We start from the raw sequence: 22,429 nt of genomic DNA, 5'->3' as shown, positions 1-22,429 counted from the left end.
GAACAATGCTGCCATCTGCTTCAAACCTCCCAATATGAACACTCTCACCCTCTCCACAAGACCGTGATGTAATGGTGACATAACACTGCACCTCTGTAGAAATTAATTCAGTTGCATTGGTGCACTACACTATCAAGGCTACTCAGAAAAACAAACTCAAAATCCCACAAAAATGTTAAACATGCGTTAATCGTTAAAAATAATGGCACTGATGAAATGACAGATCTCAGCCAGGTCTGAATACAGCATCTCCACACAGCCCTGAGCACTGTGGGAATGCAAAATATGCTGGTTTGGCTGCCTCAGAATGGATGGCTCCTGCTCCTGCCTTCCTTCAGGAGATGTACAACAAAATAAAAAGAATGTTGCTCTATATTTCAGCCGAGTCCAGTGAAACTCCAGTACCCATAAATCCAACAGAGCAGCCTCATGCCTCTTCCCTCAATTCTGAACCCTCACCTGAGAGACACTGCAAATCCCCTGCTATTAACAGCCTGAAAGCAGCACTTAGAGAACAGTCTGCCACACAGAAAGAATTTATTTTTACACAGATGTGACAAGCCCAAACCTCACCGAGCAGCACAGCTTAGTATCTGTGTGAGAATTCAAAGTGGCATCTGGGTAATAGCAACCAAAAAAAAAAAAAATACACAGAGAAGCATTGTAAAAAGGAGGGGAATTATCAAAATGGATTCATATGCATCTGGAATTATTTTAATACAAAATGCCCAGCAAATCTCCCTCGCTGCTGACAAATCACCAGCTGAGGTAAATCCCAGATAATGAAACATTGTAAGGAAGGCTCTATTTAATAATTTAGCCCCTGTCAAGGAGTTTGTATTGATTCTTGTTTTCAGCACAGGGAGAGAATGTTATCTGCAGCCTTACGGCTCAGTGACAGCATCAGTGGATTTAATCACTGTGCAGCTCCTGCCATGCAATCCTTAAACTGTCACCTCTGATTCTCCATCATTGCTGCCACTTCCTTCAAAGCCCTGCACCCACATTTTCATACTAATCTCCCACCCCACACGTGCCCCACTGTAATCACAGCAGCCCTTCAATCTGCTGCACATTAGACATAAAAGCCAATCTCATTTGCAGGCTAAATTTTTTATTTTAAATAATTCAGTGCTCCTTCAAACGTCTCATTCATCTGGCTCTTATTAGCAAGGCTGCTCTGTCCCTTAATGGCAAACTGAGCTGTGCTGAGGCAGAACTGAGCAGCCACAAGCCAGCACTTCCACAACCATGGAATCAGCCTGGCTTGGGTTGGAAGGACCTTAAAGCCCATCCAGTTCCACCCCTGCCATGGGAAGGAACCTTCCACTACTCCAGGCTGCTCCAGGCTCTGTCCAACCTGGCCTTGAAAAGGGTTAGCAATGATTTGGAGGAAGAAGAAAATCTTTTTGCCTTTTCTTGGCTGTAGAAAGAGAGATGAATCTGGAGAAGCGGGGATAAGAAAATCTATATTAATCAGCATTTTTTCCACACCAAAAAGGAAAGGTCACGCTGCCTCGGAACTGGCCAGGAAAAATCTGCCACAAATTAATTCAGCTGCAGTTCAGGAACAGAACATCAATTCATCTGCAAACAGAATGAGGCTTTTAAATACATAAATGCTTGTGGCTACAGAAACCTCACCCAGATATTTGCATGCAAAAACCCCAGCTCCTGTAACAGTGCAGAGAATAACAGATGTAAATTTAACGTGTTTGCTAAAATGCAAGGCCATATGCAGGAGGAATGCAAAGGAGAGGAAGCATGTACTGCACAGTTTAGAAAAACAAATTTCTTTTGATTTTTTCCTCCTTTATTCCAGGTGAGATGCAATACTTTCCATTTTCTACTCCTCTGGATCAGAGTAAAGCGATCCCAGAGGCCCACGCAGCCAAGGTCATCATACACAGATTTTCTATTACAGGGCACTAGCAGCATTTCACAACTGTCTTTTTATGCACTTCTGCCTTTCCATCCAGACTATAAATTGTTACAAGGCCCTGGGGCAATCCAGCTGTACACTCCATTCAAATCAGGCTTCAAGGAGAAAGCTCCACAGTCAAGATGCTTCAATCAAGTAAACACACAGGCACAAAGGGCAACTGCATCACAATTAATAATGTTTTCTTTTGTATGGCAAATTCAGCGTTTTTCTGGTTTAAAGTTTCCCTCTGATGCTCCGATTCAGAGTGTGGCCATTAGCATTTTAAATGTGACATCAAATTAAGTCAGGCTATGAGAAAGCACAAACATGCTGCTGAAATCCATCTGCTGGTTGGGTTCTGGGTCCCTCTGGAGCACAGGAAAACCTTAAAAAGGCAATTTGGACTTATTTCTCCAAGCTGGAGATTGGTACAGGGAAGGTGCCAATGGCAGGATCAGAGGGCAGGCTTGCAGGCTCTTTGTGTTTGTGTCCATGAGCTGCTCTCACCTCACACAGAGCCTGCCTGCAGCAGCTGGGTTTCCTCTGGCTGTCACTGCTCACCCCGTGGCTCTGCCTTCTTCTTTGTTCCCCTTCTCCCTTCACCTCCACTTGCTGTCCCAGAGAAAATGCAAATCACCTTCTTGGGTGAGAGCTCCACTGTTGCTCTCCTTCTGCAAGTGTCTTCTTTCCCCGTCAGTCAGGAGCTGAGCTGGAGCTGCCTGGGTTTCAGCAGATTTACCAGAACTCAGGTGTGATGTTCCAGGATCACATTTTCAAACCAGCACCATCTGCCCTGGGATGAGCTCAGGACTCAGGTGAGTCCCACCTCGTGCTCTGTGCCTTTCTCCCAAACACCAATCTTCAGTCAACTTCTTCCACTTCTGATCTCTGCGTGCAGATAAACCCTTTCCCACAGACAGCTCTGCACTACTTTTGATATTTAAATTGAGCCTTAATCAAAGCTGGATACGCATGGGTTTAGATGCACTACATAATTAATATATTCCTATCTGAAATGTAATTACTACTGTTGCATCATACATTTAAGCCAACAGCTGGCTATTTAAGGTGAGGAACACGCTTTTATTGGGATAAAACAATCTTGTCACCAACACTGCAGGGTTTTTTTGCTCACAACCACTCCCAAGGAGGCAGCTTCACCAGGGACACCCCAAGAGCTTGGGACGAAGTTCCCCTGTCTGAGCTCTCTGCAGAGAGAGCTTTGCTGAGATTCTGATGGATTCACAAGGATATTCCTGTTGGATTTCCCCTCACATCACGTCACAGATCTCCCTAAAGCAGGTTTAATTTATATGACTGGGAGGTGTGGGGTTATAAAATGTCCCTTAACCCACTGGGTGCACACAGGAACTGAATTTCTGCACATTTGTTGGATTTTCTCACACAAGTCACTCAGCTGAGTTTTAATCGTGCATTTTCATCAGCCAGAAGTAATCACAATCAACATTTTAATTAAGATAAAGAGAATGGATGGAATTTTAGGACTTTTTAACCATAAACAAAGAGATAAAAGGAAATTTCACTGTTTATAATTCTTTTTATTACAATCAGTGTAAGGCTTAAACTACAAAAGAAAACCATTAAATACTACTATTTAATAAAAAAAACCCTTTAGCTATGAAGCCATACCCTCAGTCAGAAGAAAATACAAATCTGTTTCTTCAAATGGCCTGATCTGGAAAGAAATTCAGTGAGAATTTCCACTTTCAAAACACAGCCCTCTTCAATTAAAAGAGGATTTTTTTAAAAAGGAGTTGTTTCCTTTCTGGGGGCAGTGGGTGGAACGAAGCAGCAGAAAGTGCTGGTGTGTGAATGATAAACAGGACTGGCTGGGCAGATCCTTTGCTATTTCCTCCAGAAATTCCAGATACCATTCTTGTGCCAGGAACTCAGGAGATCAAAGTGATTTTGGCCAGGTTTGATTAATTCTTAGCAGAGCTCAGGCTGCAGCTCAGAGCCCACAATAACAGGATAAGCAACTGCAGCCAGGCTCGCTGCTGAAGGACATGAAATGAGTGAAGATAGGATCAATTCTGGAAAAATTAACACTGAGGGGGGTGAAGGGTGAAGCAACATTTGATTCCCAGCTCCTCGTTTCAGAGCTGTGGAGGTTCAGAACTGCAGGGCTGCAGACAATTCCCAGTTCCCTTCCCCTCCTCTGCCAACCCAAACACGGCTCAGTCATCCCTGCTCTGCTGGCTGTGCTTTGATCAAGGTATTTGTAGCACCAAAGAGTATTTAAGGAATACTTCGTCAAGCCTGGAGATTTTTAAAATGTTTGACTCGTGCCAAATTAAAATGAACGAGAAGTATGCTTCCCTAACTTCCTGATGAATAGGAAATGTGTATTTCTGACAGCAGCAGGCTGCTGTGGGAACAACTGCGTTGTTAAAAATGCACTGGTGCTATTGCAGAATGAAGGGAAAAGCAGCAGATTGACATCCAGGAGACAACTCCTGATGTAAACAACCTGAACGTTTTCTCACAGAAAAAAAATAATCAGAGAAACTTATGTTTTTTTAATGCACCGAAGCATTAACTGCTTCCATTTTATTGACTTGCCTGTGTAATTTAAACCCCAAGCTGTAAGATTGTTCTGGAACAAAAAACCCCACAGTAAGCAAACCCTGAATCCCACGTCAATGATCCCACTTTCGCCGTTCTGTGAAACACCATTTTCCTCCTTCTTAAAGCTGTTCAGCAGTCAATGCCAAGAAAGTATTAAAGCCACATTACTCTGCCCTTTTACAGGCTCCATCCACCTTCCAGCCTCCCAATTGTATTTTGCTGTTGCCTTTTTTTAAAAACAACGTTTTTAAAGGAACTGACATTGCAAGCTGGACAGCACAGGCTTAAACTGGGGAAGGAAGTGCTCCCCAAGGGAAAAACAAGGTTAGAAAAGTTTCTTTAAAGCCAATCATGACCTTGCATAATCCAGATTTCCAGATTACTTGAACCCAAGCACTGGCTCAGCTGCCCCGACACAGGAGGGAGAGTAAATATTGAATATCAGCAATGAAGGAGAAGGAGCTGATAACCAATAAAAACATGTAAGGCAATAAAGCAAACTCAGATTTAATCATTGCTTCACCAGTTTGTTCCTAATCCAAGTCCTTAAGAATAATCTGGTCTTGAATCCTGAAAGAGGATAGCATTAATCCAGAGAAAATGAATTAGCACCAAAAAGAGATTAATAAAATGTTCAGGGACACAGACAGCACAAAATAACCCAATCAGTAGGGAAAAAATCATCTAGTACCTTTTTTTGTACATACAGACAACTATCTCATACTCTTCTGAGAAACAACAGCAACTTCACTTTTAAAATGTTTTAAGTTAAGTAATTCAAACTGGTGAAGCAAACAAAGAAAAGCATTTATGGATATCACACCTTCTCGCCTGACCTGCCACCCCATCATCTTCCATGAGGAGAAGGAAAAGAAGCTGCACTTTTAACAGCCAACATTCACAAACATTTCAGTATTTGAGGGCAAAAACAAACTAGTGGATTCCCAAAGAACTCCTCAAAGTTCTGCAAAATTCCAAACAAAACCCAAACCACCAACACCGACAAAACAGCACGAGAGCTACTGGAACATTATTCTGTGGTTTTACATCTTTGATTCCTCCCTTCCCAACAGAGCTGCCCTGAGGGAGCACCTGAAGCACTGGGGAGGAACAGGTCCCCACAGTGATCCAGGTCCAGCAAGGACATCCTGCTTTTCTGGTGGGAGCAAACTCAGGTGGAACAAAGCCAGGGGCTGAAGGAGCCCACGCTGCACAGGGCAGGCAGCTCAACATTCCACTGCAGAGAAAAGTGATGTTCCCTTCCAGCACCACACATCCTTCTCCCTTTGGAGAACACGTCTGCTCTCCTGCCGTGTCATTTTTATTTAAGCAACTTGTCTCTGTAGGCAGCTGGGGGAAAAAAATTATCCTTCTCTGAGCACGACAGGATGCACAGGAATCAGTCTCCATCACCATCTCTCAGCCCTTTCCCACCGATTGCTGCTGCTCCCCTTCAGCACAGACAGGTTGCTCTGCAGGTATGGGGACAGCAGCAGTGTTCTGGGAGGCTCACACAGGTCTGCAACCCAGCTTTTTCCAAGTGGTTTTCCAGCTGCAGGAACAGCCAGTGCATTTCTCAACCCACATGGCAGAGCAGTTCTCCTGTCACACCCTGAGTGCTGCTGTTCTTTCGCTCCCTCCCCAAAAACACCTGAGACCATCAGCACCTTGTTGGAAGTGATTTTGAGGGATGTCATTGATCCTGCAGTGAAAGCCACGTCCAGGAGTTCTGGAGCAACAGCAGAGCAGAAAGGACACAACAATTAAAGTGCCCCTCTTGCTGACAGCTTCCCTAAAATATCAATCATATTTCACTTCTCAATTCCACAAAGGTACTGCCATGAATCCCTGAAAGCTTGAAGGGATCTGGGACCACAAAAATGATAAAGACAAGAAGATAAAACGTTATCCAGGCAGTTTCCAACACAGTTAACCTGGATTGATCAAATCATTGAACAGCTCCTCACATGGCCTCCCTTAAGGCACCATTTGGGTTTTTGACTGAGGAAATGCACCCAGAGGGCTCCTCCAGCTGCCCTTGGTGCTTGGGAGCCACATCTGCTGCTCCACCTGCCCTGCTCAGCTCATCCCAGCAACAATCACAGCTCAGAGGGAAGGACCAATCTCTGCCTCACGTGAGGCCACACAGCAGCAAAGTGCAGGATGGCAACAGAGACATTTCACAGAGAAATCAGCAGCCAGCAAAGCTTCCTCACGAGGACCTGATGGCCGTGAGCGAAGTGCAGTTGGTCTTCAGGAAAGGAAAAGAGCTGCTCCTCTCATATGATTTTTAATAGGACTGATTCATCTTAATGTCAAGAGAAAGTTGTGATGGAAGGATAAACTAATGCATCACAGTACAGCACTTCACCTGCCAGAACTGCTGAGCTACAGAAAGCAGGCAGAGGAAAACAATCGCTGCTTTCTCCAAGTCTCAATGTTGAGACACAAAGCTGCTCTGAAATGGTATTTAACACCTGCTTCTGCAGCAGTGGGACTTCAGCAGGCTGTGAGTGATCTGGAATGCTAAACCAGACAAACTGCCAGACTTCTTAGAACCAGTTTCTAGTTCAGCAATAAACGTAAAATCATCCAATTGTGATTTCAGATCTTATTGCAAAAAGCAAGATAAACCCCAGTTTAGTGTAGGAATGAAACTGAGTGGGACTTTAGTCCCACCCCAGAATGACCCTCAGCACCTCTCACCCTGCAGGATGATGCACGTGTGGATCACAGCATTGGCTGTGTCATGTTTAACTCCCTCTCATTTTCTTAAAATATAAGTTATGTTCTTGTTTTTATCAGTGAAACACCTCCATCAACTCCTGTACCCAGACTGCACCTAGAACCAGGGGAAGCATAAGGTAAGGCACACACACTCAGCCAAAAACTTTTATTTTGTGACAGCCAACATGATAATGTATTTAATTAGTAGGCGACATTTCAAAGCTGTTGACTTTAACTTCCCTGCTTCACTTGATATATTTAGCTGAAGGCAAAACAAGGCTGTTTTCCTGTTGGTATCTCGCACTAGAAGTGAAATCAAGTGTCCTTTCCACTGCTCATCCTCCCTTTCCCCCAACAGAAAATCAACAGCCATGCATACACTGGGGATTAATTTTTGCTGGTATAATCAGCATCAAGAGGTTTTTGGTTTTGTCGTTTGTACAAGTTCCTTTTATGCCTTATGTCAGTAAGAAAAATGAAATTAACAGAGAAATTCGAGAACTCTGAGCAGGCAAAAGTAAACACAGAACAGAAACACTGTTTCCATGTCAAAAATGAAGCAAAATTGCCAGCAGCCCTCGTGCTGAGTCCTTTGCTGTTGAAAACATGAGTGAAGAAAAACCACTCCAAAAACATCTAAAGGTACTAAAGCTGCAATACACTTCCCACATCTTGCAAAGAGCTTAAACGTGTGGTCCAGTCCAAGCTGACAAGAGGCTTCAGCTTTTGTTCATCTCCTGAGCAATTCATGCAACTCAGCAGGAACTTACTGCCCAGAACCATCCCACTGCAACTCCAGTGGGACCCAAAAGCACCTGCTCATGGGGGCAGGAGTGGCCCAGCTGGGGCTTAACCCATTGCCAGAACCTGCCAACTACAAATCCAATGACCCCCTAAAAAAAACGGGGGAGGAAGAAGAGAAGGAAAGAGAGAAGCAGCCCACAAGTGCCGAGCACCACCAGGGACACGAGCACTGAGGAAAATCGCCGTGTTCTCCTGTAGCTCACAGAATACCTGGAAAAGCTGGGAAGGAAGGAAGGAAGGTTTGCTCTGACAGCAGCAGCCTGTGCTGATCTGTGTCTGTAGACAATACATTGATATGGGGAGTTTATTATGCACTCAGGACTTCGATAAAGCAATAACAAACAGCAGGACCAGCAGCAGTAACAAACTCCCAGGAGTTCCCACATCTGCTCACAGAGCCCTGCCAGGTCCCAAAGCAGCCCCTGAGCCCTGCCCAGGAGCAGCTCCTGCTCCAGCAGGTGGGAGGAACAGAGGGAGCCCTGCTGAGAGTGCAGAGTCAGACAGGAAGGGGCAAAGCACAGCTCGGATCTGCTCACACACAGGTCCCTGACTTTTCATTGTTAAAGAACGAAGTGCTAAGGGGTTCTTAAACATTATTTGCTATTTCTCCTGATTCAACTGGTCACCTTGGTCTGGTGTCAGCTGAGATGAAGAGGCTGCCACAAGCCAGCCCTCATCCCAGAGCTGTGCTGGAGAAGGCCAGAGGCACAGCCAAATTTAACTCCCCAGGAAAAATTTAACTTCCTGAGCCACAATTTCCCGAAAACACTCAACTCAAAGTTCATGTTTCTGTTCAGCTAAAAATGACAGGGATCACAATTTGAACTCCCCCAGTGAACTGAGGCTGCACCAAAGACAGAGCTGTGGTTTAATAAAAACCAGCTCCTGTTTCAGAGGGTGAAGATTCAGCCACAAGGAGCTACAGGAAAGGTTCCAGGCTAAGAAATATCACCCCCTCTAGAGACTGGGGCAGGGGAAAGGAGGAGATGTGAAAATGTTCCTTACCAGTTTGAAGTCTTGAATGCTGCAGATGAAATAGGGCGTGTTCGGCCGGCGACTTTCGATATAAACGCAATCTTTAAAACACAAGATTTTAAAATAACGGGCATTAACTTCTGTGCCTCCAAGAAAGAACATAAAAACAGGATAAATTCAAATACAGCTTAAACTTTGAAAGAACCACCATTTCATTTGCATAGCGTGTAATTTATTCTGAGTGTGATCTAAAAATAGGGACTGTTTATGATGATAAATAAGGGAATTAACTGCATAAAAATTAACTTTGATTTGAATAGACATTTTGCTAGAAAAACAAAAAGAAAGCAATTTAAAGACCACCCTGGATTGAGTTAATGACAATGACCAGGTCACAGCCTATGAACCAGACCAAAATAAGAGAGGAAAGTAATCAGATTTTTCGTGGTCAGCTTGCCATTAAGAACCGAGCACTAACATATTTTCTCTTCTAATTGTGAAGAAAACCAAGGCAACCCATCATAGATGAAACACAGCAAACTTAAATTAGATTTACCTCAGGGAAGGCCTGGGCTTTCTCGAATTACATTTGACAAGACAGAAACCAGTAATTATTTTTGTTTGCTTTTGACAACTGGGCTCTCCAAGGCTGCTGTAACATAAGGTCTGTTGTATTCAAAACAGTCTTGGCAATAACTACAACAAAAGCGGTGCCCTCAGAATGAAAACACTGCACGGATGGGAGAGAAGTGCCTGATTAATGATCCTGACCTTGGAACTCAGCAAACTCACACACAGCTTGCTAAACAGAAAGATGCCAGCCCCAAAGCCAAGCAAATATTTAAAGGACAGTCCTTGTGTCCCCTCTCACACACAGATAAGGAGCTGCTGTTCAAAACACAGGAGAGACACAAAAACACCACTGTCCTAGGAGGGATTTTCCATGACCTTTTTTGTATTTCTACCAAAACCCTCTAAAATCTCAGAGTTTTGTAAGACACATTTCAAAGCACGGTTTGATTCAATCCAGCTCATTTGGAAGCTCCAGCAATTTCAGCACATCCAAGTATTCCTGCACCCCTGGTTATCCCAGATTTCCTTGGCTAATCATTCCACTTAGACAGGCCTGCACTCACTCCATCAGCTGCTCAGGGTCCCAGCTGAATCATCCATTTGCATCCTGTTCCAGCACTCAGCTGCAGGAACTCTTTCAGATTCACTGGGGAATGCGTGTGAAAAGCTGCGAGATTTCAGAGACAGAAAACATCACAACTTGCAAGATCTTTTTTTTTTTTCCTCGGTATCTCGCTTGTGCAAGCCTCATTTTCCAGAGTTTATCAGGCAGCAGGCAGAACAAACAGCCAAGCATCCCTGTGAAATGGCTGGCACACAGAGTGAGAGGATGTGGCATCTCCTATGGATAAAGCAAACAGAGCTGACTGGCTCTGGATTGCATTTAAGGGAGGCACTGCTGGCTGCCTGCCAAGCCCTAAAACAATGATGACATCCAGTTACGAGTCCCCAAAGCAAGAGAGGCCACACAGATAAGAAAACAAGTTTATCCAGGTGCACAGCAATGTTATGGATGATAGCAGCCGGAAAGATGGCGCCCAGAAAAGGAGAATATTTATGGATGCACTCACATCAGCCACTCAAAACTCACCATAAAGAGAAATTCCTTCCATTTACCAGAAATCCAAACAGCTTCCATGGGAGCCCAAGAAAAGGAAAACTGCATTATCATTTTTCTAATATGCAACAAACCTGCATGGATAAGATTTATGCCACTGAAAACTGCAGAACAGCCCCTTCCTCATCCTCAGCACACTGGAATTTGCCACTGCACCCTTTTTTCCACTGACCACACACTTCTGGAACAATTTCAGCTCTCTCTGGCTGCACAGAGCTTCTGCACAAGCTTACACAACTTCAGTCAAGTGTAATTCAATTTGTTTTACTGAAGGCCAGCCATCCTCACATGTTCCTCATTTACCAGGAAACAGGAGCAAGGATGAAGCCAGCAAGCACAAGGGAAATGGGCAGGCAACAACTCCCCCTCTGGCTTTCTCCACAGGTAACATCCCTGGGGCAGCTTCCAAGGACCACCTCAGCCAAGTCCAACATCTGATGTGTTCAACCACAGAGTTCAGCAGTGACAAACCAGCAAATGCTCCGACAGAAAAGAAAATTCATGAACAAAAAATAAAAATAAAAATAAAAGGGGCTTTCCATAACCTTTGCAAAACAGAGTAAGGAAATGTTGAGCTCCCTGCACGCTGGATTCCCTGCCTGTCTCCAGCCATGAGCGCATTGCTCACTTCCCTATTCCGTGCACAGCGTCCCACTGGAGATGAAGCATTTCCCCGACACATGGTACAGAGTCATTCTGCCTTTGGGCTTGTGATATTCACCAGATGTGCCCTAGTTCTGAAGGGTTACATTAATATTCCCACACTAAAAGCTGCTTTTAAAATTAGAGCTTCAATGCATGGACATAAAAAAAAATCTTTTGGAAAAACACCCCAACCACCTCCATTTTCTGAACCTTTAGCAGCTTAAATGCTGCAGTTTCTGTAGAACCCTCTTCACAATCAGAATCCTTTTATGTTTTACCTAATGAGTCAACACTTGCATCATCCAAGAAACAAAGCCGCAGGCTCTCTGCACAGCGCCACACTTCCACAGGGAAGATATTCCTTGAAAGCCTTTGTCAAGGAATTATCTACAATCCCTCCCCATCAGATCTCACCAGCCACAGGCTCGCTCTTTGCATGTGCGTACAGACCCTGAATTCAAGCTGTGGGACCGGCAGTTGAAGGATATTTACACTCCAGAATTAAGGAATATTTACATTCCTCCATCCCAGCGCCTAAAATTAAAAGGCTCAGTGGTCCCAGTGCCCTGTGCCAGCCCCTGAGGAAGCTTGAGCAGGCAATCCTGGATCCTTCTCCAGAAGCTGCTCTGCCTGAGCCAAAGGCAGTGGGAAGCCTAGGAGCCTGCCAGTGTCTCAGGTGCTCCACGTTAAATGCCAGCACCCCTCACTGCCCCCCGAACAGCTCAGTGCGATCAGGAGCAGGGCACCAGCAGCTACAGATCATTAACGAGCAAGCAGCACCTTTCAAAGGAGCAGAATCAATGTCTGCAGCATCCAGAGAGCTCTAAACGCTGAAACCCGAACTCGCCTGCATTCCAAGCGCAGGAAAATTGCCAAACCCTTGAAAACAAAGGTCAGTAATGGAGACAAACCTCCAACAGCAGCAATACATTTGGCACCACGGCTCAGTGACAAACACAGAAACGCAGCGAGGAGGGCCCTGGGAACGCCAAACACGTGCTTTGGACTCGAACAATATTCCCACTGACAGGTAGGGAGCTGTGCACTTGCCTCTCTTCCCCCATATGGCTGACAACAAACAAATTGCCAGTCTGATCTTTTAGTGTCACTTCCTGCTGAGCAGATTTCAAGCAACACTGCTGGCTCCTTGTCAGGGAACGACGAGCTCGAGCCCTGCTCTGCAATAAATGGTTCAACCAATTTACTGTGTTCATTTGAAGCTCACAGGAGTATTCCCAGTGCCTGGACTATAGTTCTTATTTGGCAAATGATTTTATTATAAACCGGTATCATAGTGAATCCATTTTCTTTAAGGGGTTTTGCTGCTGTTTAATGGACTGTCAGTATAATTTAGATTTCATCTATTTAAACTCATTCAAGCCTGGCTCCTGATTGTACAATAAATGGAACATATTTCTATTCAACAAAATTAATGACAGCTAATTGTACTCTGCAGTTCCCAATTTCATAAAAGCAACTGTTCTGCAGCTCAGGCCCCCAGCTACATCATTTCCCACACCAATTATTTTCCTGCACTTTTCAAGCATGTCCACAACACTGCACAGTTCTCCTTGTAAGGAGCATTCACACATCCTTCGTTAACAGATCCGATACAAAGCAAACACCTTTTTACAGAAAGTTGTGTCACCAAAAATGCCACACTGCAAGCAAGGACACCATGGATGCTCAGCCACTACCTCGTGCCAGGGGCTCCTCCTGGCTTGGAATTGTTTTTTCAATTAAACACATGAAAGGGGAGGAGGGGTGGGAATAAGAATCCAGGCTGATAAAAGGAATTAATTAAATAACCAGTTAGTCTAAAACTCCTCCTTTAGCACCAGATAAGCTTTGCTGCACACATGCCACTTCTAACAATCTTTTTCTGGCCTTTTAAGGCCACAGAAAACTTTTGCTGGAGGTGCCCCATTTGCCCCCAGTGCTTCTCACTGATATTTCACACAAACCCCCATGCGGCCACCAAAACTCTTCATGGACACTCATTTCTAAAGGTGGGAGACACAAAAGAAACAGCACCAAAAATGCACCACAGCACTATCTGACCTCACTTGATTTACACAGCCTCAAGACAGTTTGGAAAACTCCGCTTAACTCCTCTCCCTTTGCTGTCCTTCTGAGAATTAAAGTGTAACACACCACAGTGCCTCATCAAAACATAGATGGGCTTTATTTGTGCAGCCCTCAAGCAGAAAAACATTTCAGCCATTCCTATTTCCCTACTAACTGACCCATTACTTCATCCTCCTGATCAGACAGAGAGCAGCCCATTCTATCAGCTGGTGGTGCAGCCCTGAACAGAGACATGTCCAGAAGAGGAAAATCAAATGTGTCCCTTGAGTGAGGAGGATTTCCACAGAACGCTGTGCTTCCAGTAGTGCAGAGCCTGTGGAGATGCCAACCCTGGCACTCCTGAGGGAGCTCCTGTGTGTCTCCCTGGTGCCTGCCAACCTGAGACCTGCCTGCCTGCAAACAGCCACTGAAAAACTATCTTTGTGTTTCAAAGTCAATATGTATTTTCTGAAAGGAAAAATATCTTCCTATTGCTTCAATTTGTAAATGGCTCTGAGAAGCCCCTCCCAGAGAACAAATCAGTGCAGCAGGTGAAGCTGAGCTTACAGCAGCAGTGCATTTACTTTGTTTCAGCACTGGTGTGGCACGTTTTTTCTCCATTTTAAAGCCTAATGATGAGGTTAGCATGGAAAACTAATGGTGCAGCCACGTCCCCAGAGCCAGACACACAGCCCTGGGCACACCCAGCCCCTCAGAGCTGCTCTCTGTGATTTATCCACAGAGCCAAACAAAGCCAGGGGAATCCATTTGCCAGCTCAACCTTGATCTGCACTTAAGGCTCCATCTGTCAGGCCCCGGCAGCTGCCCTGGACTCAGCAGTCCCTCCCCTGCTAAAAGGAAATGTGAACTCAGTAAATGTCTTTTTTTATCCAGTCTGGCTCCTGCTCACTGTTTGTACTGACAGCAGGGACAAAAGTTACCTCTGTGCAGCAGGAGCTGATCTGGGCTCTTGCGTAGCCTGAATTATTTTCCACGCTCAATTTTATTCACCTGCTCGTTAAAGGCCACCCCTCTCCCCATCTCAATCACTAATTACAGGCCCTGGGATGTCCCCAGTACAGAGCAGAACCAGCAAAGGCTTCAGCTGCAGACTGGAACAGGCTGTTCCTGCACTCTGTTCTCTGCACACTTCAATCAGCTTCGAAGTAAACCCTCCTGTGACGTTTTCATGCATCTTGTTAACCCTCCTGACATGTTTTAAGAGCCACCTACTAATCCAGCCCTTTTCTCTAATGTTTTTCCTTCTTTTAATTACTAAAGGAGGAATGGACAAAGAATGCATTTGTTTCCATTGAAACAAAAGTTTTGAAGATAATATTTTCTAAAAAACGATTGCTAAGTTTTCCTCACCACTACTCACATATGCAGGAAAGTTGAAAACAGTGGTGGAAGTGTGAAAAATAAGGGAACTTTCACAACCACATTAAGCAGCATAGCTCCTAAGGTTATTCCTATTTACAGCAGCTGAAAGTCTGTCACTGAATTATTTCAACAATCTACTATCACAATGGTAACAGACTTTCAAAAGAAGAGGAAAATACAGATTGCACCATTCTAGAACACATGCTCATATCAACTAGGGAGCTTCTGAGGGAAGAGAAGACCACACATGCAAAAACACACATCTCCATCACAAACTCGGTCAACCCACACAACATGCACAGAACACAACAGTCTGGCCAAAGACCTCCTTAAATTACAATGTACAGCTGAAAGAATAATTTCCTTGCATTTCTTCCTTCTGCCCAAGCACAGAATTAAAATTAAAACTTCCCAGAAAATAATCAACTTCTCTCCTTCCAATACACTTGCCAGAACTTCAAAGCTTATAGAAAAAATTCCTGTTTGTATTATGTGTATTTTTATATTGAATTCTGGCATGGCCACTTTTCTCAGCTGATAAAGCTGTCAGAACGAATAGAAGCATCCAGAAGAACAACAAACACATGGGGCAGTGTCAAACACAATCCAAGCCCTGTCAGAGAATTTCAGTTTGTGCACTTCAGTTTCACCAGTGTCCAACCCAGATCCAAAGATAACCAATAAATAGGGAGGAAGCACTTAGGTTTGGTTCTTGTTTTCACAAAGTTCCTGAAGGCTTCTGGATGAAAACAACCATTTCAGCAATTTCCTCGCTCACAACAATACAAGACAGCAGCAGTTTCAATAAAGGGAACATTAACAATTAATTACACCAACAAAAACTAAAGCTTAGACTTTGTAAGTCCTTGCTTGCTAAGTAGCCTGACAGTGGATTTTAAGACCTGCAGACTCACACTCAACACCACCCAGCATCTTCTGCTGTTTCTCCACTGTCAAAGAGCAGTGACCCAGCCCCTGCAGGTCCCACATCTCAGCCCTGCACACCTGGAGCTGCTCCCCAGCCCCTGCAGGTCCCACATCTCAGCCCTGCACACCTGGAGCTGCTCCCCAGCCCCTGCAGGTCCCACATCTCAGCCCTGCACACCAGAACTGCTCCCCAGCCCCTGCAGGTCCCACATCTCAGCCCTGCACACCAGAACTGCTCCCCAGCCCCTGCAGGTCCCACATCTCAGCCCTGCACACCGGGAGCTGCTCCCCAGCTTATCAAGTGCTCATTTGAAAAATGGCCACATCCTCTAAACCAGAGCACATCCAAGTGAAAACTGTAAGATCTCCCTTTGCTCTGTCCTGTGACAAACTGCACTCTCCGTACCTGACACCCTGAACCCCACAGAACAAAGGAACTCTCCTGCTGTAAGCTGTTGCACAGGATTTTGCTGCTTGATTCCCATGCAGGCAGAGCAGTGCATTACAGCATTTCACCTTGTGTTACCTCCTGCTGATGTGCTGTTTATATAGCTACTGATGTCACTGCAGAAACAGATCCTCATAAATCCTTTTAATTCCTGCAGATCCTTTTAAATGTTTCTACGTAGGCAAGGCAAACAATATTGTCCCCATCTCCAGGTGACAGTCACCTGTTCTCCCCAGGCTCCAAACCAACTCAGACTTTCACCTAGCAAAGGTTTTCCAGCCCAGCACTCAAGGTGCCAGCACAATGACACCACAGCAGCACCAATATCCTCAGCACCAAGTTCTGTGGCTTTAATACAGTAATAGCCCTTCCTGAGGTGGATTTTGGCAAAACCCAGTGGCATAGAAGGGAAATGGAAGGAAAATCAGCATTAAATAATCTAACTGAAATCCAAGAGGAGAAAAAAAATAACTCTCAGTCTTAACCCTCTTACATTATCATCACCCTGTGCTAAGGAAGCCTAAAGCAAATTTGAACACACACTGTGCACAAAAATTACTGTTGCTACAACAGCAAGGTGAGAACTGTGAGAGAGAAAAAAAGAAGGAAAACCCCACAGATTAGATTTGGAAAGAAATGGGAGGGAGGTTGTGGAAACTGCGAGGACAGATGGGGAACTGGGCCAGCAAGCTTTTAGGATAGGCCTGTGTGATTTCCAGCAAAGTAGAGAAGATTAATTGCATAGTGTTGTCTAAGCCCCACTCAATTCTTTTTAATGCATTATTTAAAGCTGTGCACGCATTCATTAGATCTATGCAAATTAGTAAGAGCAGTATTTACGTGGTAACAATACAGTGCAACCTTTCACTTGAAAAATTTCAATGATCTTGATTATCTGTTTATTTACAGTTTATTTGCTATTACTGCAATACAGCTGCTGAGCTCAGCACAGGAAAAAAAGCAGAATTAAGTGCTGGATTAAGTACTCTGCAGCAATGGGGTAAACACAGAATGAGATTTTAACCAAGGAGCTCGCAGAAGGGAAATGCAGACCTTGAACTTTCATCCACATCAGATGAGAGCATTTAAGAGAAAGAATCAAATTATTGGAAAGGATTTCCTTCCTTAAAGCCTGGAAGACATAAGATGAAGTCAGCTATCCCTTCTGCACACACCTTTAATTTTCATCTTTCTAATCCTTGCTGTGTCTCATTAATTTAAACTCTCTAATCCCTCTTAAAATTTATGTAATTTGCACCCTTAGCTACAAATACACCTCCCTGTATGTAAGGAGCTGTAAGAGCTCCTTCTGTAGTGGATGCTAACATTGGTTTCGAATACCTCCAGCACAGGAATGTGTATTCAAGATCTTGCTCCTGATAAGAAATTACCTTTAAAATCAAATTTAAAAATGGGAATATTCAGTTAAGGTTTCAGCCGTTCTCAGGTCCCTCCAGAGCTGAGCTAATGTTTGTTCTCATCACTCTCAGCAGTTTCCAAGACAAGTTTTACAACAGCACAAAGAGCCAACAGAACAGAAAAGTTTCAGTGCCAGGGTACATCTCTTCTGCTGATTACTATTAAAAAATTGTAAAATTTAATAAGCAGGGGTTTAAATTGCAGAACAGTTATAAAATATCCCGATTATCATGAGTACTATGGCTTTCCTTGCTCTTTCACTGGACCTAGATCAGCCACTGCTCCATCCCACTGCAGGATAAAATTGAGACCACAAACTGATTTCCCATCTTCATTTTAAGCAAACTCTTTTTGCAATAAAGCCAGTGTATCACATTGTACTCCTGGGCCCACACAACAGCTGTTCTCAACAGATTCTGAATTATTTTTCATCCTCTGACACTGAAAATAAGATTGCCACCAAAGCTGACGTTTCCGCAGGCTCCCAGTTGCCACTGCTCAAAAACAAATATTACTCAGCCACAAGCCTTGACACCACAGCAAAAACAGCTCCTTTGCAACGATTGATGAAATGAGTCTAAACTGAAGCTGAAGCATTTCAAGAGAGAAGCTGTTCTGACTAATCTTGGTAGAGCTAAGTGAAAAACAGACTGCTCAACTCTCCCATGGAAGGAGGAGGACGGAATGCAGCACCTCCCACCTGGATGTGCAGCTGGTCGTGCCCCCACACACACCACAAGCACTTTGGAGCACTCACAGCCACTAAAACTGGACACAGCACTTAAAGCATTTACATCTGACCTCGGGAGATTCCTGCAGCTGAGCTGTGCAGCACCTCATGGGAAATCAGACGGGATCTGACCTCACTGGCTCCCCTGTTTTCAGGTTGAATCCGTCTGTTTTGCCCCAGCAGTGTCACTCCAGCTCTGTACTACAGGAGTATAAAGCTACCAGGCCCCTAAAGGCAGGGCTGCCAACAGTGCAGCCAAACATAACCACAGCTTTGGGGAACAAACTGCAAGCAGCACGTTTACAGTGCTGTGCAGATGGACAGGGAAGTTTATACTCAAAAATGGGAGCTGAGTAATCTCATTTCAAGTGCAGTTAGAGGAAAACATTCCCTGGCAGCAGCCATGGGTTAGACCTTGAAACTTCACATGAACTTGGCAGTAAGTAAGAGGCACATCCAAGACATCCAGAGCACACTGCAAGCTCCTGGTGCTGTCCCCAAACATCCCTGATGCCAACACTGTTCTGCCCAACAGCTGGGCACAGCCACAGCCATTAATGAGGGGTGAAACCAGTGGAATAGCAGGTATGAGATCCTCAGTCAGCTGGTTTATATTTCACAGAGCACAGGAGCAGAGCCCTACAAAGCAATCACAGATTCCCAGAAAAGCTTGCCAGGAAGGTTGGAAGTTGTCTCCACATCTAGCTCTAGCTCCGAGCGGGTCTGCTTCCAAAGCGGGAGTGAAGCATTTAACGCATTATCTAATTTGGTTTCCAAACTCCCAGGGACAGAGACTCCATACCATACACAGATCATTAATGCAGTAGAAAGCAAAAAGGGTGGCTCTTCTCCAAAGGGGAGCTAAGTTCATTCCCACAAATCAGATACCGCAAGATACGGCCAGAAGCTTCCCACGCACACCCACATCTGTCTGCAAGGGCAAGGCTGCAGCCTCCCCCAGGACAGGGGTAATCCCAATCACCAGGGAGCACACTGTGCTGGCTGCAGCCCCTGCCTGGCAGCTCTGGGGCACGAGGACTGTCAGAAGGAACACAAAACAAGGCTTTGTTACCTCCAGGCCTGTACACGACATCATCCTCGGTGATGAAGGACGTTATCTCGCCGTTGTCGGTTCTCTCGTAGCGGGACTTCTTCTTGGGGGGTTTCTTTTTGCTCTTCTTGGTGGACTCCTCCGTGGTGGCACTGTTGTTGTCATTGTCCTCGTCCTCGCTGTGGTCGCTCTCCGCGTAGTTCTTGGCACCTCCCTCCAAGGTGCAGCTGCGCCGGGGCCGGGAGTTCTCGCTCTCCCTCGCCTTGTCCCTCTTGTCCCGCTCTTTGTCCCGGTCCCTGTCCCTGTCCTTCTCTTTGTCTTTGTCTTTCTCCTTGTCTGCTGTCATGATTCGCCACGTGCCTTCTTCTGTCCTCTCACGGCTGGGCCTCCGTGAAAGGTAGACAGTGAGCCTGGGCTTCAGTCTTCTGAATTTCTCACTCAAAGCCAGGAAAAATTCAACCACTCCAACAACCCCAGCGTTTTAAAAAGGTTCTTGAAGAGGTGAGGGGAGAGAAAGAGGGAAAAAAGCCATGTTAGTATTCAAAATTCTTTCAATTCCTGAAGATAAAAATTAAAACCAAATAAAACCCCACATCCTAAAGCAATTCAGCATGGAAAGCACAAACAGTAAAATACAAAGCAGCCTTTTGGAGACTTCATAGAAATGGTAACTTCAGTGTCTGTAAATGTTTGAAGCTACCTCCATCCTCAAAAAAGATCCCTCAACTCCTTAAAAAATTCCTCTGTTCACTGCAGACACATAATAACTTCTCAGATGGGGAGTGCTCATGGAGAACAGCTATCAGTTTATACCTGGAGCTCAGAGGGAGCCTACAAATGTAAAAAACAAAACCCACAAAACATTTAGGAAGGGACAAGTGCAAAGAAGGAGCAGCCTCCAGCTTTTATCTGGAAGCAAATGACCGAGTTCAGCAAATGGCTGTATTGTTTTACATCTCACCACCACTCACAGCCGATGCCCTACAAAGCTGGTACAGGGTAAGGGATGCCATCTGCCACTTCCAGGGCAATCTGTCAGCAAGTCCTGCCCCTACCCTGCTTTTCCAAAAATAGAGCTAACCTGTAATCCACAGATTACAGGAATTAATTAATTCAAACCAAACCAAACCACAGTAGTTACAACTGCACTAATGAACTCTGCCTTTCCATAGATAAAAACAGGACCTTTCATGAAAGAAGGATATTTCAAAAACTAGGCACTCAACTCACGAAGGTAAATGATCCCTTTTTTCCCTAATTCACACCAATAAAGCTGAATTTGCCCACATCCAGTTCCTGCATTTCCAGGAAGCTGCTACGTGGTGCAACGTGAAATTAGCCCACGGTGTAGAATGTACAGTCTGAAAGGCAGGGACCCGAGAACATTGATTGTTCATGCATTAAGTTTTTGAAACCACATCAGAGAAGGAAAAAGGCTGGTTTGATTTTTGAGAAGTCAGCTGAGCAGTCACTGATCCCATGCATTGGAAATTCCTTCAGTCCTACACGAATCTCAGACCTCAATATTCCTGTCCCTGTCGACTGCTCCTCGCAGCAGAGGAAACAGCAAAAGAGACAAATTGCTTTTGCTGCTGCAATTGAGGCTGTGCCTGGGACCTCTCAGGCATTTCCTGAATGAACCCATCAGCCAGGTAGGAAATGATGCTGTTTTCTTTGCTCCTCAGAGCAGCTGCCATCGCTCTGATAACTCACAGGGGGATCCGATGAGACTCCAGTGGAGAACACCACAATGAACCTGTCAGCTGCCAGGGAAGTTGCAGGGAATGGTGATAGTAACAGCCTCCAGGGATTCAATAAGAAAGGTCTTAAATTTCCAGAGGTGAGGGAATTCCCCAGCAGCAAAGCTCAGGGTTTTTCCTATTGCTGTTCATACAAAGATCAGTGAAAGGATCACACCCCTCTTCTGGCACAGCCAACTGCAGCACAAGCACCTTCCTTTGTGGCAAGTGCAAAATGTCCTTTTTTTTTTTTTTCTTTAAATCGTTTCCAATTTTAAAAAATCCCCATCAGTCACCACAATATTTCATTATTGGGGAAAGAGCAGGTTTGAAACCTGGCCAGCTACAGGGCTTTTCCTTGAAGCCTCAGGGTGAAAAGCTAAGAAGGTGCCAACCACCCCACACCTCTAAACATAAAGGAAAAACGATTTTAAAGTTCCTGTCTTAACGACAAACAAAAACGTTGATTAGTGACTGACAGATAATGCATCCATATTTATTTTACCTACATCTGAAACATTTTGAGCTCCACCTCAGTATTATCTGGGTCTAGAGGAGCCAGAGCTGTGCAAACAATTCTGAGAAAGCCACAATTCCAGTGCAGGCTGCTCCTTGCTCAACTTTAATTTGAAAGTAAAGTTCAAGTGAACCATTTTACACCACTGGAGTCCGTCCTGAGGTCGACACCACATCAAACCCAGTGACCTCCAGGTGCCTGGTGGGTAAAGCACTCTACAAAAGTCCCAGCCCACTTCACCTCCCCTGGCTCTGCTTTGCCATTTCCATCCTGCCAGGAGAAGCCTCCAAACACCAGGGGTGACACTGTGGTGGAAACACTGCTGAACCCCAGTTCTGCCCATGAGCAACCAGGGAGCAGCCCTGCAGCACCCACCAGAACTGCCCACAGAGCTGCAGGGTTACGTCCTTGCTGTTCCCTCAGATGAGATTCAAAGTACTTCAGTGTTTTTATTACAAGTCCAATTATTGTGGAGATTTTTCTTCCTGGGTTTCTTTTCTTTGCACAACACAGTTCTGCATAGAGGAATAGCAGTGAATAAACAAACGACCATGTTCAGATTATTTCATTTACTGGAGGGCTGTGCAAGAATCTGTGTGTACCACACTTTGCTCAGTCTGTTCATCTGTGAAATTTCTACTCAAACAGCCACTTTCCTCCCAGCTCCCATTTCAGGGGATCCCATAAAAAGTAATTTTCATAGCCATTGCTTTCTTACATAAATATATCACATTTCCAAGACTATTTCACTCCAAATACTCAGTTTCAAAGATTTTCAGGATTAAACCAACATC

General features: G+C 44.8%; 1 protein-coding gene across 3 annotated transcripts in view; it reads right to left on the bottom strand.

Annotated features, from left to right (window-relative positions):
• RERE (arginine-glutamic acid dipeptide repeats) overlaps positions 1-19,790 on the bottom strand; it is a 119,000-nt gene extending 99,210 nt beyond the window's left edge. The window contains exons 1-2 of one of the 3 annotated variants that reach the window (XM_082295535.1): positions 19,401-19,790; positions 9,050-9,120 (exon numbers count right to left, since the gene is read on the bottom strand). In XM_082295535.1, coding sequence (XP_082151661.1) covers positions 9,050-9,120; positions 19,401-19,725 — 396 coding nt within the window. In that variant the 5' untranslated portion in view covers positions 19,726-19,790. The remainder of the gene's footprint in view (positions 1-9,049; positions 9,121-19,400) is intronic. The other 2 variants (XM_082295534.1, XM_082295533.1) reach the window with 2 other exon arrangements.
• Between the last annotated feature and the right edge of the window lie 2,639 nt (positions 19,791-22,429).

Source organism: Coloeus monedula (assembly GCF_965178545.1).
Source record: "Coloeus monedula genome assembly, chromosome: 22".
NCBI lineage: Eukaryota > Metazoa > Chordata > Aves > Passeriformes > Corvidae > Coloeus > Coloeus monedula.
This window is presented reverse-complemented; position numbering and strand designations above follow the sequence as displayed.